This window comes from Mobula hypostoma, unplaced genomic scaffold (assembly GCF_963921235.1).
Source record: "Mobula hypostoma unplaced genomic scaffold, sMobHyp1.1 scaffold_66, whole genome shotgun sequence".
Lineage (NCBI taxonomy): Eukaryota > Metazoa > Chordata > Chondrichthyes > Myliobatiformes > Myliobatidae > Mobula > Mobula hypostoma.
In genome coordinates this window covers 184037-199311 of record NW_026948201.1, presented here as the reverse complement: position 1 = coordinate 199311, position 15275 = coordinate 184037, and the positions used below count along the sequence as shown (strand labels likewise).

The window sequence follows — 15275 nt, the reverse complement described above, 5'->3', positions numbered from 1 at the left end:
TCCAGCCCTTCCCCTCTCCCACCCACCCGGCTTCACACATCTCCCAGCCGTCCTCTTCCCCACCTCCCCACACTTTTTTTATTCCGTCACCTTCCCCCACCCCCTCCTTCCTTTCGAGTCCCGAAGGAGAGGCTCGGCCCGAGACGTGGAACGTTCGTTCTTTTCCACCGACGCTGCCTGGCCTGCTGAGTTCCTCCAGCGGGTTTGTGAGCGGCGCTGGCGCGCAAGATCCTTGGTCGAGAAACGGAGTGAACAAATCCCTCCTGCACCCCCTCTGCACTCCCAGGTGGGTGAAGTTCACCGCCAGAGGCGGAGGGTTCTGGAAGGGGCTTTCAGTGCCGTCCGGGTGATTGGCTGCAGCGTGTCCTGGGAGCTGTTCCGGCCGCTGCTGGTGGAGGAGTGAGTTTCCACCCTGTCCGAGCCTCCTGTCACTCCGTCCGCCCGGTCCAAGCCTCCCATCACCCTGTCCGAGCCTGCCGTTAGTCCGTCCACCCTCCAGAGAAAACACCCCAGGTTTCTCACACCTCTGAGCGCGAAGTACAGGAGTGGGGATGTTAATTTGAAGATGCGTGGAATGGGCTGCCAGCAACGGTGGTGGAGGCGGATACAATAGGGTCTTTTAAGACCCGAAAGGCTTTAAGTTCCTTGGGGTCAATATCACAAATGACTTGACTTGGTCCAACCAAGCAGAGTTCACTGCCAAGATGGCCCACCAGCGCCTTTACTTCCTGAGAAAACTGGAGAAATTTGGCCTGTCCCCTAAAACCCTCACTAATTTTTATAGATGCACCGTAGAAAGCATTCTCCTAGGGTGCATCACAACCTGGTATGGAAGTTGTCCTGTCCAAGACCGGAAGAAGCTGCAGAAGATCGTGAACATGGCCCGGCACATCACACAAACCAATCTTCCGTCCTTGGACTCACTTTACACCGCACGCTGTCGGAGCAGTGCTGCCAGGATAATCAAGGACACGACCCACCCAGCCAAAACACTTTTCGTCCCTCTTCCCTCCGGGAGAAGGCTCAGGAGCTTGAAGACTCGTACGGCCAGATTTGGGAACAGCTTCTTTCCAACTGTGATAAGACTGCTGAACGGATCCTGACCCAGATCTGGGCCGCACCCTCCAAATATCCGGACCTGTCTCTCGGTTTTGTTTGCACTACCTTACTTCCCATTTTTCTATTTTCTATTTATGATTTATAATTAAAATTTTTAATATTTACTAATTTTTACTATTTTTAATATTTAATATTTGTAATCCAGGGAGCGGGAAGTGCAGAATCAAATATCGCTGTGATGATTGTACGCTATAGTATCAATTGTTTGGCGACAATAAAGTATAAGAGACTTTTGGATCGGTACATGGAGCTTAGAGAAATAGAGGGCTATGGGTAAGGCCAGTAATTTCTAAGGTAGGGACGTGTTCGGCACAACTCTGTGGGCCATAGGGCCTGTATTGTGCTGTAGGTTTTCTGTGTTTCTGTACCGGTGAGGCCGCGCTGGGTACAGTTTTGTTTATCCTGCTCCAGGAAAGATGCGGTTAAAACGGAAAGAGTGCAAAGGGAGATTTAGGAGGCTGTCGCCGGGACCTGATGGGCTGGGTTACGGAGAGAGGTCGGGCAGGGTGGGACTTCATTCCCTGGAGCGTAGGGGTGACCTTACAGAGGTGTGTAAAACCACGAGGGGCAGAGATGGGGTGAATTCGCACAGTCCTTTTCCCCCCAGGGTCGGGGAATCAAGAACCAGAGGGCACATGTGAGAGGAAGAAGAGATTTAATAGGGATCACAAGGGGCAGTATTTTCACCCAGAGGATGGTCCGAGCTGCCAGAGGAAGTGGTCGGGGCAGGTACATTAACGACACTCGGACAGGGACACGGATAGGAAAAGTTTAGAGGGATACGGGCAGTCCGTCTGTGGAACAAGCTGCCAGAGGAGGGGTTTATTTTGTGCTGCTTGACCGACTCTCCCCACCCACCAGGTGGAGGGAGGGGGAGACATTCAATGCTATACCCCGATGCACTGCAGATGTATCAAACAGAGAGGAAGAGTCAGACATACCTTCTTCCGCTGGGAGTTCTGGTCACACGGAGCGAGAAAGGGATGACATGCGGAAACAAAAAGTGGAGAAGAGACAGGGATCAGAAAACAGGAAACATCACAGTTCTCCCATTCCCCCCATCATCACTGACACCGCCCCCCCCCGGTCCCTGCCAACTCTCCCCACCCCACCAAACCCTCAACAGGATCACCTCCAGACCCCAGTAAAAATTCAGAGAACAGAAAACATGAGACAGCAGATGCTTTTCGACCTACGATATTGTGCTGACCATCAGTCTAACTCTTCTCTCCTCCAAAAGTCCATCTTCCTGCATTTCCCTGTCGTCCGTGTTCATAGTCATACTTTATTGATCCCGGGGGAAATTGGTTTTCATTACAGTTGCACCATAAATAATTAAATAGTGATAAAACCATAAATAATTAAATAGTAATATGTAAATTATGCCAGGAAATAAGTCCAGGACCAGCCTATTGGCTCAAGGTGTCTGACCCTCCAAGGGAGGAGTTGTAAAGTTTGATGGCCACAGGCAGGAATGACTTCCTATGACGCTCTGTGCTGCATCTCGGTGGAATGAGTCTCTGGCTGAATGTACTCCTGTGCCCACCCAGTACATTATGTAGTGGACGGGAGACATTGTCCAAGATGGCATGCAACTTAGACAGCATCCTCTTTTCAGACCCCACCGTCAGAGAGTCCAGTTCCACCCCCACAACATCACTGGCCTTACGAATGAGTTTGTTGATTCTGTTGGTGTCTGCTACCCTCAGCCTGCTGCCCCAGCACACAACAGCAAACATGATCGCACTGGCCACCACAGACTCATAGAACATTCTCAGCATCGTCCGGCAGATGTTAAAGGACCTCAGTCTCCTCAGGAAATAGAGACGGCTCTGACCCTTCTTGTAGACAGCCTCAGTGTTCTTTGACCAGTTCAGTTTATTGTCAATTCGTCTCCCCAGGTATTTGTAATCCTGTACCATGTCCACACTGACCCCCTGGATGGAAACAGGGGTCACCGGTACCTTAGCTCTCCTCAGGTCTACCACCAGCTCCTTAGTCTTTTTCACATTAAGCTGCAGATAATTCAGCCCAATCCTGAATCAGGACAGCCACGTTTCCCTGGATCCCGTGTGCCTCAGCCCAATCCTGAATCGGGACAGTCACGTTTCCCTGGACCCCGCGTTCCCCAGCTCAATCCTGAATCGGGACGGCCACGTTTCCCGGGATCCCGTGTGCGTCAGTCCAATCCTGAATCGGGACAGTCACGTCTCCCTGGACCCCGTGTGCCTCAGCCCAATCCTGAATCGGGACAGTCACGTTTCCTGGGATCCCGTGTTCCTTAGCCCAATCCTGAATCAGGACAGCCACGTTTCCCTGGACCCGGTGTGCCTCAGCCCAATCCTGAATCAGGACAGCCACGTTTCCCTGGACCCGGTGTGCCTCAGCCCAATCCTGAATGAGGACAGCCACGTTTCCCTGGACCCGGTGTGCCTCAGCCCAATCCTGAATCGGGACGGCCACGTTTCCCGGGATCCCGTGTTCCTCAGCTCAATCCTGAATCAGGACAGCCACGTTTCCCTGGACCCGGTGTGCCTCAGCTCAATCCTGAATCAGGACAGCCACGTTTCCCTGGACCCGGTGTGCCTCAGCTCAATCCTGAATCAGGACAGCCACGTTTCCCTGGACCCCGGTGTGCCTCAGCCCAATCCTGAATCGGGACGGTCACGTTTCCCTGGATCCCGTGCCCCCAGACTTTCCGAATGAGCCATCAGCAGGGAAGCTTGCCGGCTGCCTTACCAACACCCGTTCCCACCACCTCCACCACTTCACTGTCACGGACGTGTTCTGTCAAGTCCTCTGAACACAAGGTGCTGGAATGTGAAGCCAGCGGTTTCAACTTCCTGGGTGTCAACGTCTCTGTACGACGGCTGCTCTGTTTTTGAAGGAGTTTGAGGAGCTTTGGAATGTCACCAAGGATTGAACATAGAAACATTACAGGCCCTTCGACCATGTCACCTACTCGAGAAACAGCCCAGGATTTCCCTGGCGCATCGCCCTCTATTTTTCTAAGCTCCATGCACCTCTCTAAGAGGCTCTTAAAAGACCCTATTGTACCCACCTGCACCACCATCACTGGCAGCCAATTCCATGCAACCACCACTCTCTGTGTGAAAAGTTTACCTCTGACATCCCCCTTGTTCCTCCTTCCAGACACCTTAAAACTGTGCCCCCTCGTGCTAGCCATTTCAGCCCTGGGAAAAAGCCTCTGGCTATCCACACGATCAATGCCTCCCATCATCTTATCTTATCAGGCCACCTCTCATCCTCCGTCGCTCCAAGGAGAAAAGGCCGAGTTCACTCAACCTATTCTCATAAGGCACGCTCCCCAATCCAGGCAACATCCTTGTAAGTCTCCTCTGCACCCTCTCTATAGCATCCATATCCTTCCTGCAGTGAGATGAACAGAATTGAACACAGTACTCCAAGTGGGGTCTGACCAGGGTCTAATATAGCTGTAACATTACCTAATGGCTCTTCAACTTAATCAGCACACGATATGTGCCCTCTGGTCCTAGACTCCCCCCACTACAGGAAACATCCTCTCCACATCCACTCTATCTGTGTCCTCTGGTCCGAGACTTCCCCACTATAGGAAACATCCTCTCCACATCCACTCTATCTGTGTCCTCTGGTCCTAGACTCCCCCACCATAGGAAACATCCTCTCCACATCCACTCTATCTGTGTCCTCTGGTCCTAGACTCCCCCCACTACAGGAAACATCCTCTCCACATTCACTCTATCTGTGTCCTCTGGTCCGAGACCCCCCCACCACAGGAAACATCCTCTCCACATCCACTCTATCTGTGTCCTCTGGTCCGAGACTCCCCCACAATAGGAAACATCCTCTCCACATCCACTCTGTCTGTGTCCTCTGGTCGCAGACTCCCCCACTACTGGAAACATCCTCTCCACATCCACTCTATCTGTGTCCTCTGGTCCGAGACTCCCCCACCATAGGAAACATCCTCTCCACATCCACTCTATCTGTGTCCTCTGGTCCTAGACTCCCCCACCATAGGAAACATCCTCTCCACATCCACTCTATCTGTGTCCTCTGGTCCGAGACTCCCCCACCATAGGAAACATCCTCTCCACATCCACTCTATCTGTGTCCTCTGGCTCTGGTCCTAGACTCCCCCACCATAGGAAACATCCCCTCCACATCCACTCTATCTGTGTCCTCTGGTCCTAGACTCCCCCACGATAGGAAACATCCTCTCCACATCCACTCTGTCTGTGTCCTCTGGTCGCAGACTCCCCCACTACTGGAAACATCCTCTCCACATCCACTCTATCTGTGTCCTCTGGTCCGAGACTCCCCCACCATAGGAAACATCCTCTCCACATCCACTCTATCTGTGTCCTCTGGTCCTAGACTCCCCCACCATAGGAAACATCCTCTCCACATCCACTCTATCTGTGTCCTCTGGTCCGAGACTCCCCCACCATAGGAAACATCCTCTCCACATCCACTCTATCTGTGTCCTCTGGCTCTGGTCCTAGACTCCCCCACCATAGGAAACATCCCCTCCACATCCACTCTATCTGTGTCCTCTGGTCTTAGACTCCCCCACTACTGGAAACATCCTCTCCACATCCACTCTATCTAGACTTTTCAATGTTCGATAGGTTTTAAGACCCCCCCCCCCACAATTCTTCCAAGTGCTTGGCGAGTACAGGCCCAGAGCTATCAGATGCAGGAGGGAGACTTCAGCTGCTCGAATGTGGTACCACAAACAGACTGCTGGCAGGCCTCAGGGAGTCAGGCAACCGCAGGGCAGGTCTAGGGAGAACCCAGACTCTCAGGTTTCCATGTCCCTGCAGTGTTCGGCGTGTTACTGCAGAGGTGCCTTTGAGCGGCGGAGAGTCAACAGTTTAAATTCCTGCTCGTTAGCTTATCAGATGACCTTTCCTGAGACAGCTCCATAACACAGATCACGAGGCAGGCGGGCCGGCTAGCGTCTCTGCTTCCTCAGGAAATTAATTAAGGAGACTTTCAAACCAGCACTCCAAACTTCCACAGGCGTCCCCTTGAGCGTGCCCCAGCTGGTCAAATCACGGCCTGGTACGAGGATCCGAACCCGGGACCGGAGCAAACAGCAGAGTAGTGGACTTAGTCCAACACGTTGAGTTCACATCCCTCCCCAGTACTGGGAGAATCTACAGTAGGTTAGCGTCTCACACACACGTTAAGTTATCATTCAAACGATTCTCAAATACAGCTGAACAAGGTAGCCTTCCTCTGAGGCCAAGGTGCAAAGCGCTCAAAGTATCAAGGAACGAAGAATATCCACTCGGGGAAAAGATCCTGAGCGACAATGTCCAGCAATCGACGGGAGAGTCTCCCCCCCCCACCACCTTATTCCTGCCCATTCCTCCCCTTATATCCCATCTCATCCATCCCCTCCCCATATCCTCCACATCCCTCCCGTTATACCCCACCCCATTCCACCCTCCCCTTATACTCCAGCTCATTCCTCCCTTCATCCCTCCCCTTATATCCCACCTCATTCCTCCCCTTATATCCCATCTCCTCCATCCCCTCTCCGTATCCTCCACCTCATCCCTCCCCTATATCCCACCTCATTCCTCCCTCCCCTCATCCCTCCCATTATACCCCACCTCATTCCTCCCTCCCCTCATCCCCCACCCCATTCCTCCCTCCCCTTATATCCCACCTCATTCATCCTTCCCCTCATCCCACCTCATTCCTCCCCATCCCTCCCCTTATATCCCATCTCATCCATCCCCTCCCCATATCATCCCCTCATCCCCATTCCTCCCTCCCCTTATATCCCACCTCATTCATCCCTCCCCTATACCCCCTCATTCATCCCCTCCGTTAAATCCCACCTCATGTCTCCCTCTCCTATATCCCACCTCATTCCTCCCCTCCCACCCCATTCCTCCCCTCCCCTTATACCCCACCTCATCCCTCCCTCCCCTTATACACCACCTCATCCCTCCCTCCCCTCATACCCCACCCCATTCCTCCCCTCCCCTTATACCCCACCTCATCCCTCCCTCCCCTATACCCAACCTCATTCCTCCCCTCCCTTAAATCCCACCTCATTCTTCCCTCCCCTTATACCCCACCTCATCCCTCCCTCCCCTCATCCCACCTCATTCCTCCCCTCCCCTCATACCCCACCTCATTCCTCCCCTCCCCTTATACCCCTCATTCCTCTCTCCCCTCGTACCCCACCTCATTCCTCCCTCCCCTTATACCCCACCTCATCCCTCCCTCCCCTCCCCTTATACCCCACCTCATCCCTCCCTCCCCTCATCCCCCACCTCATTCCTCCCCTTATACAACACCTCATTCCTCCCCTCCCCTTATACCCCACCTCATTCCTCCCTCCCCTCATCCCCCACCCCATTCCTCCCTCCCCTTATATCCCACCTCATTCATCCCTCCCCTCATCCCACCTCATTCCTCCCCTTATATCCCATATCCTCTGCTCATCCGTCCCCTATATCCCACCTCATGCCTCCCTCCCCTCATACCCCACCTCATTCCTCCCTCCCCTCATACCCCACCTCATTCCTCCCTCCCTTATATCCCACCTCATTCCTCCCCGTCCCTCCCCTTATACCCCACCTCATTCCTCCCTTCATCCCTCTCCTTATACCCCACCTCATTCCTTCCTTCATCCCTCCCCTTATATCCCATCTCATCCATCCCCTCCCCATATCATCCCCTCATCCCCATTCCTCCCTCCCCTTATATCCCACCTCATTCATCTCTCCCCTATACCCCCTCATTCCTCCCCTCCATTATATCCCACCTCATGTCTCCCTCTCCTATATCCCACCTCATTCCTCCCCTCCCCTTATACCCCACCTCATCCCTCCCTCCCCTTATACACCACCTCATCCCTCCCTCCCCTCATACCCCACCCCATTCCTCCCCTCCCCTTATACCCCACCCCATTCCTCCCCTCCCCTTATACCCCACCTCATCCCTCTGTCCCCTATACCCAACCTCATTCCTCCCCTCCCTTAAATCCCACCTCATTCCTCCCTCCCCTTATACCCCACCTCATCCCTCCCTCCCCTCATACCCACCTCATTCCTCCCCTCCCCTTATACCCCACCTCATTCCTCTCTCCGCTCGTACCCCACCTCATTCCTCCCTCCCCTTATACCCCACCTCATCCCTCCCTCCCCTCCCCTTGTACCCCACCTCATTCCTCTCTCCGCTCGTACCCCACCTCATTCCTCCCTCCCCTTATACCCCACCTCATCCCTCCCTCCCCTCATACCCACCTCATTCCTCTCTCCCCTTATACCCCACCTCATTCCTCCTCTCCCCTCATCCCTCCCCTTATACCCCACCTCATTCCTCCCCTCCCCTCATCCCTCCCCTATATCCCACCTCATTCCTCCCCTCATAACCCACCTCATTCCTCCCTCCCCTCATCCCTCGCCTATATCCCACCTCATTCCTCCCCTCATACCCCACCTCATGCCTCCCTCCCCTATATCCCACCCCATCCCTCCTCTTATATCCCAGCTCATTCCTCCCTTCATCCCTCCCCTTATATCCCATCTCATCCATCCCCTCTCTGTATCCTCCACCTCATTCCTCCCCTATATCCCACCTCATTCCTCCCTCCCCTCATCCCCCACCTCATTCCTCCCTCCCCTCATCCCTCCCCTTATACAACACCTCATTCCTCCCCTCCCCTTATACCCCACCTCATTCCTCCCTCCCCTCATCCCCCACCCCATTCCTCCCTCCCCTTATATCCCACCTCATTCATCCCTCCCCTCATCCCACCTCATTCCTCCCCTTATATCCCATATCCTCTGCTCATCTGTCCCCTATATCCCACCTCATTCCTCCCTCCCCTTATACAACACCTCATTCCTCCCCTCCCCTTATACCCCACCTCATTCCTCCCTCCCCTCATCCCCCACCCCATTCCTCCCTCCCCTTATATCCCACCTCATGCCTCCCTCCCCTCATACCCCACCTCATTTTTCCCTCCCCTTATACCCCACCTCATTCCTCCCCTCCCTTAAATCACACCTCATGCCCCCTCCCCTATATCCCACCTCATTCCTCCCCTCCCCTTATACCCCACCTCATGCCTCCCTCCCCTCATACCCCACCTCATTCCTCCCTCCCCTCAACCCCACCTCATTCCTCCCCTTATAGCCCACCTCATTCCTCCCCATCCCTCCCCTTATACGTCACCTCATTCCTCCTCTCCCCTCATCCCTCCCCTATATACCACCTCATTCCTCCCTCCCCTCATCCCCCACCCCATTCCTCCCTCCCCTTATATCCCACCTCATTCATCCCTCCCCTCATCCCACCGCATTCCTCCCCTTATATCCCATCTCATCCCTCCTCTCCTTTATATCCCACCTCATCCCTCCCTCCCCTATATCCCACCTCATTCATCCCTCCCCTACATCCCACCTCATTCCTCCCTCCCCTCATCCCCCACCTCATTCCTCCCCTTATACGTCACCTCATTCCTCCCTCCCCTCATCCCACTTCATTCCTCCCCTTATATCCCATATCCTCTGCTCATCCGTCCCCTATATCCCACCTCATGCCTCCCTCCCCTCATACCCCACCTCATTCCTCCCCTCATACCCCACCTCATTCCTCCCTCCCCTCATACCCCACCTCATTCCTCCCTCCCTTATATCCCACCTCATTCCTCCCCGTCCCTCCCCTTACATCCCATCTCATCCATCCCCTCCCCATGTCCTCCTCCCCTCATACCCCACCTCATCCCTCCCCTTATACCCCACCTCATCCCTCCCGTTATACCCCACCCCATTCATCCCCTCCCTTATACCCCACCTCATGCCTCCCTCCCCTATATCCCACCTCATTCCTCCCCATCCCTTCTTATATCCCATCTCATCCATCCCCTCCCCATCCCTCCCCTTATACCCCACCTCATTCCTCCCCTCCTTTAAATCCCACCTCATTCCTCCCCTTATAGCCCACCTCATTCCTCCCCATCCCTCCCCTTATACGTCACCTCATTCCTCCTCTCCCCTCATCCCTCCCCTATATCCCACCTCGTTCCTCCCTCCCCTCATCCCCCACCCCATTCCTCCCTCCCCTTATATCCCATCTCATCCATCCCTTCCCCATATCCTCCACCTCATCCCCCACCCATTCCTCCCCTCCCCTCATCCCTCCCCTTATACCCCACCTCATTCATCCCTCCCCTTATATCCCATCTCATCCATCCCCTCCCCATATCCTCCACCTCATCCCTCCCGTTATACCCCACGTCATCCCTCCCTCCCCTCATACCCCACCTCATTCCTCCCCATCCCTCCCCTTATATCCCATCTCATCCATCCCTTCCCCATATCCTCCACCTCATCCCCCACCCATTCCTCCCCTCCCCTCATCCCTCCCCTTATACCCCACCTCATTCCTTCCTTCATCCCTCCCCTTATACCCCACCTCATTCGTCCCCTCATCCCTCCCCTTATACCCGACCTCATTCCTCCCTTCATCCCTCCCCTTATACCCCACCTCATTCCTTCCTTCATCCCTCCCCTTATAGCCCACCTCATTCGTCCCCTCATCCCTCCCTTTATACCCCACCTCATTCCTCCTCTCCCTTATACCCCACCTCATGCCCCCTCCCCTCTTCCCTCCCCTGTATCCCACCTCATTCCTCCCCTCCCCTCATACCCCACCTCATTCCTCCCCTCATCCCCTTATACCACACCTCATCCCTCCTCTCCTTTATACCCCACCTCATGCCTCCCTCCCCTATATCCCACCTCATTCATCCCTCCCCTCATCCCACCTCATTTCTCCCCTTATATCCAATCTCATCCATCCCCCCTGTATCCTCCACCTCATCCCTCCCCTATATCCCACCTCATTCCTCCCCTCCCCTCATCCCCCACCTCATTCATCCCTCCCCTCATCCCACCTCATTTCTCCCCTTATATCCAATCTCATCCATCCCCCCTGTATCCTCCACCTCATCCCTCCCCTATATCCCACCTCATTCCTCCCTCCCCTATACCCCACCTCATTCCTCCCCTCCCCTCATCCCTGCCCTCATACCGCACCTCATTCCTCCCCTCACTCCTCCCCTATATTCCACCTCATTTCTCCTCATCCCTCCCCTTATATCCCACCTCATTCCTCCCCTCATCCCCACCTCATTCATCCCTCCCCTTATATCCAATCTCATCCATCCCCTCCCCGTATCCTCCACCTCATCCCTCCCCTATATCCCACCTCATTCCTCCCTCCCCTATACCCCACCTCATTCCTCCCCTCCCCTCATACCGCACCTCATTCCTCCCCTCCCCTATATTCCACCTCATTTCTCCTCATCCCTCCCCTTATATCCCACCTCATTCCTCCCCTCCCCACATCCCCCACCTCATTCATCCCTCCCCTCATCCCACTTCATTTCTCCCCTTATATCCAATCTCATCCAACCCCTCCCCGTATCCTCCACCTCATCCCTCCCCTATATCCCATCTCATTCCTCCCTCCACTCATCCCTCCCCTATACCCCACCTCATTCCTCCCCTCATCCCTGCCCTCATACCGCACCTCATTCCCCCCTCCCCTCCCCTATATTCCACCTCATTCCTCCCCATATATCCAATCTCATCCATCCCCTCCCCGTATCCTCCACCTCATCCCTCCCCTATATCCCATCTCATTCCTCCCTCCACTCATCCCTCCCCTATATCCCACCTCATTCCTCTTCATCCATCCCCTTATATCCCATCTCATCCATCCCCTCCCCGTATCCTCCACCTCATCCCTCCCGTTATACCTCACCCCATTCCTCCCTCCCCTCATACCCCACCTCATCCCTCCCTTCATCCCTCCCCTTATATCCCATCTCATCCATCCCCTCTCCGTATCCTCCACCTCATTCCTCCCCTATATCCCTCATTCCTCCCTCCCCTCATCCCCCACCTCATTCCTCCCCTTATACAACACCTCATTCCTCCCCTCCCCTTATACCCCACCTCATTCCTCCCTCCCCTCATCCCCCACCCCATTCCTCCCTCCCCTTATATCCCACCTCATTCATCCCTCCCCTCATCCCACCTCATTCCTCCCCTTATATCCCATATCCTCTGCTCATCCGTCCCCTATATCCCACCTCATGCCTCCCTCCCCTCATACCCCACCTCATTTCTCCCTCCCCTTATACCCCACCTCATTCCTCCCCTCCCTTAAATCACACCTCATGCCCCCTCCCCTATATCCCACCTCATTCCTCCCCTCCCCTTATACCCCACCTCATCCCTCCCTCCCCTCATACCCCACCTCATTCCTCCCTCCCCTCAACCCCACCTCATTCCTCCCCTTATAGCCCACCTCATTCCTCCCCATCCCTCCCCTTATACGTCACCTCATTCCTCCTCTCCCCTCATCCCTCCCCTATATCCCACCTCATTCCTCCCTCCCCTTATATCCCACCTCATTCATCCCTCCCCTCATCCCACCGCATTCCTCCCCTTATATCCCATCTCATCCCTCCTCTCCTTTATATCCCACCTCATTCATCCCTCCCCTATATCCCACCTCATCCCTCCCTCCCCTACATCCCACCTCATCCCTCCCTCCCCTCATACCCCACCCCATCCCTCCCTCCCCTCCTTCCACCCCATCCCTCCCTCCCCTCATACCCCACCTCATCCCTCCTTCCACCCCATCCCTCCCTCCCCTCATACCCCACCTCATCCCTCCTTCCACCTCATACCTCCCTCCCCTCATACCCCACCCCATCCCTCCCTCCCCTCATACCCCACCCCATCCCTCCCTCCCCTCATACCCCACCCCATCCCTCCCTTCCCTCATACCCCACCTCATCCCTCCTTCCACCCCATACCTCCCTCCCCTCATACCCCACCTCATCCCTCCTTCCACCCCATCCCTCCCTCCCCTCCTTCCACCCCATCCCTCCCTCCCCTCATACCCCACCTCATCCCTCCTTCCACCCCATCCCTCCCTCCCCTCATACCCCACCTCATCCCTCCTTCCACCTCATACCTCCCTCCCCTCATACCCCACCCCATCCCTCCCTCCCCTCATACCCCACCCCATCCCTCCCTCCCCTCATACCCCACCTCATCCCTCCTTCCACCCCATACCTCCCTCCCCTCATACCCCACCTCATCCCTCCTTCCACCCCATCCCTCCCTCCCCTCATACCCCACCCCATCCCTCCCTCCCCTCATACCCCACCCCATCCCTCCCTCCCCTCATACCCCACCCCATCCCTCCCTCCCCTCATACCCCACCTCATCCCTCCTTCCACCTCATACCTCCCTCCCCTCATACCCCACCCCATCCCTCCCTCCCCTCATACCCCACCCCATCCCTCCCTCCCCTCATACCCCACCCCATCCCTCCCTCCCCCAACCTTCCCCATCCATCCTTCCCTCTCCCTCCCTCATCCCTCCTTCCACCCCATCCCTCCCTCCCCTCATACCCCACCCCATCCCTCCCTCCCCTCATACCCCACCCCATCCCTCCCTCCCCTCATACCCCACCCCATCCCTCCCTCCCCTCATACCCCACCTCATCCCTCCTTCCACCTCATACCTCCCTCCCCTCATACCCCACCCCATCCCTCCCTCCCCTCATACCCCACCCCATCCCTCCCTCCCCTCATACCCCACCCCATCCCTCCCTTCCCTCATACCCCACCTCATCCCTCCTTCCACCCCATACCTCCCTCCCCTCATACCCCACCTCATCCCTCCTTCCACCCCATCCCTCCCTCCCCTCCTTCCACCCCATCCCTCCCTCCCCTCATACCCCACCTCATCCCTCCTTCCACCCCATCCCTCCCTCCCCTCATACCCCACCTCATCCCTCCTTCCACCTCATACCTCCCTCCCCTCATACCCCACCCCATCCCTCCCTCCCCTCATACCCCACCCCATCCCTCCCTCCCCTCATACCCCACCTCATCCCTCCTTCCACCCCATACCTCCCTCCCCTCATACCCCACCTCATCCCTCCTTCCACCCCATCCCTCCCTCCCCTCATACCCCACCCCATCCCTCCCTCCCCTCATACCCCACCCCATCCCTCCCTCCCCTCATACCCCACCCCATCCCTCCCTCCCCTCATACCCCACCTCATCCCTCCTTCCACCTCATACCTCCCTCCCCTCATACCCCACCCCATCCCTCCCTCCCCTCATACCCCACCTCATCCCTCCTTCCACCTCATACCCCACCCCATCCCTCCCTCCCCTCATACCCCACCCCTCCCTCCCCTCATACCCCACCCCATCCCTCCCTCCCCTCATACCCCACCCCATCCCTCCCTCCCCCAACCTTCCCCATCCATCCTTCCCTCTCCCTCCCTCATCCCGCAGCCTCTCACCATTGGGACCCCACTTCTCCCGGGCCTCCCTTAGCTGCTCGGGCCCCAGCCCGGTGCTCTCGTTGACGCCAAAGTGCCGGAGCACCTCCTCGACGCTGCGGACGTGCGGGGCCTCCATTCGCGCTCGGCTGTCCTCACTCCCGGCTCCCAGCCGCCGCCGCCGCCATGACCCGCTCGGCCTCCCGCCCACCTACCGACCGGCCAATGGGCGGCTGCTCCCGCCCGTCACTCATCCGCGCTCTCCAATCGCGGGGGGCGGAGTTCTTGCCCCACCCCCGTGAGACCCGCCCCTCTCCGCATACCCTGCAACGGACTAAAACAATTCCCTGAGGTGGGCGGTCACCCACCACTCACCGACGGCTCCCACCCGTCACTCATCGGCGCCCTCCAATCGGATGGTGCGTTACCTTCACCCCCCCTCGCATGTTAGTCCCGCCCCTCGCTGCCTCCCCGATCGGACCAAAACAATCACTGAAGTGCACTCCCCTCCACCAATAGCCGGTGGGATCGGCCCGTCAGTCATCAGCCCCATCCAATCAGCGGGTAGGACACGCTTTCTCCTCGGTGCGGAGCCGCCTCCGCAAACGGACGAAAACCGGTGAAAAACAATCCTTTCATGACGGACGTCTGTTGTAACCAATTGCTATGAAGGAATTGCAGGTTCTGACCAATAGGAGGGCTTATCTGCCTGCGCTGTTCGACTTGGAGGGTGGGGCTAGATCGAAACCCCGCCCTCCTCCGTCAGCCGCCCCCATGCGCCATGTGTCAGTTGCCGATTGGGC

General features: G+C 56.4%; 1 protein-coding gene across 1 annotated transcript in view; it reads right to left on the bottom strand.

The window, feature by feature from the left end:
* The window catches only part of LOC134341803 (sarcoplasmic/endoplasmic reticulum calcium ATPase 2-like), a 117232-nt gene extending 102549 nt beyond the window's left edge, over positions 1-14683 (bottom strand). Inside the window, exons 1-2 of the mRNA XM_063039736.1 lie at positions 14494-14683; positions 2061-2078 (exon numbers count right to left, since the gene is read on the bottom strand). Of these exons, the coding sequence (XP_062895806.1) occupies positions 2061-2078; positions 14494-14611 (136 nt within the window). The 5' untranslated portion in view covers positions 14612-14683. The remainder of the gene's footprint in view (positions 1-2060; positions 2079-14493) is intronic.
* Positions 14684-15275: the final 592 nt, after the last annotated feature.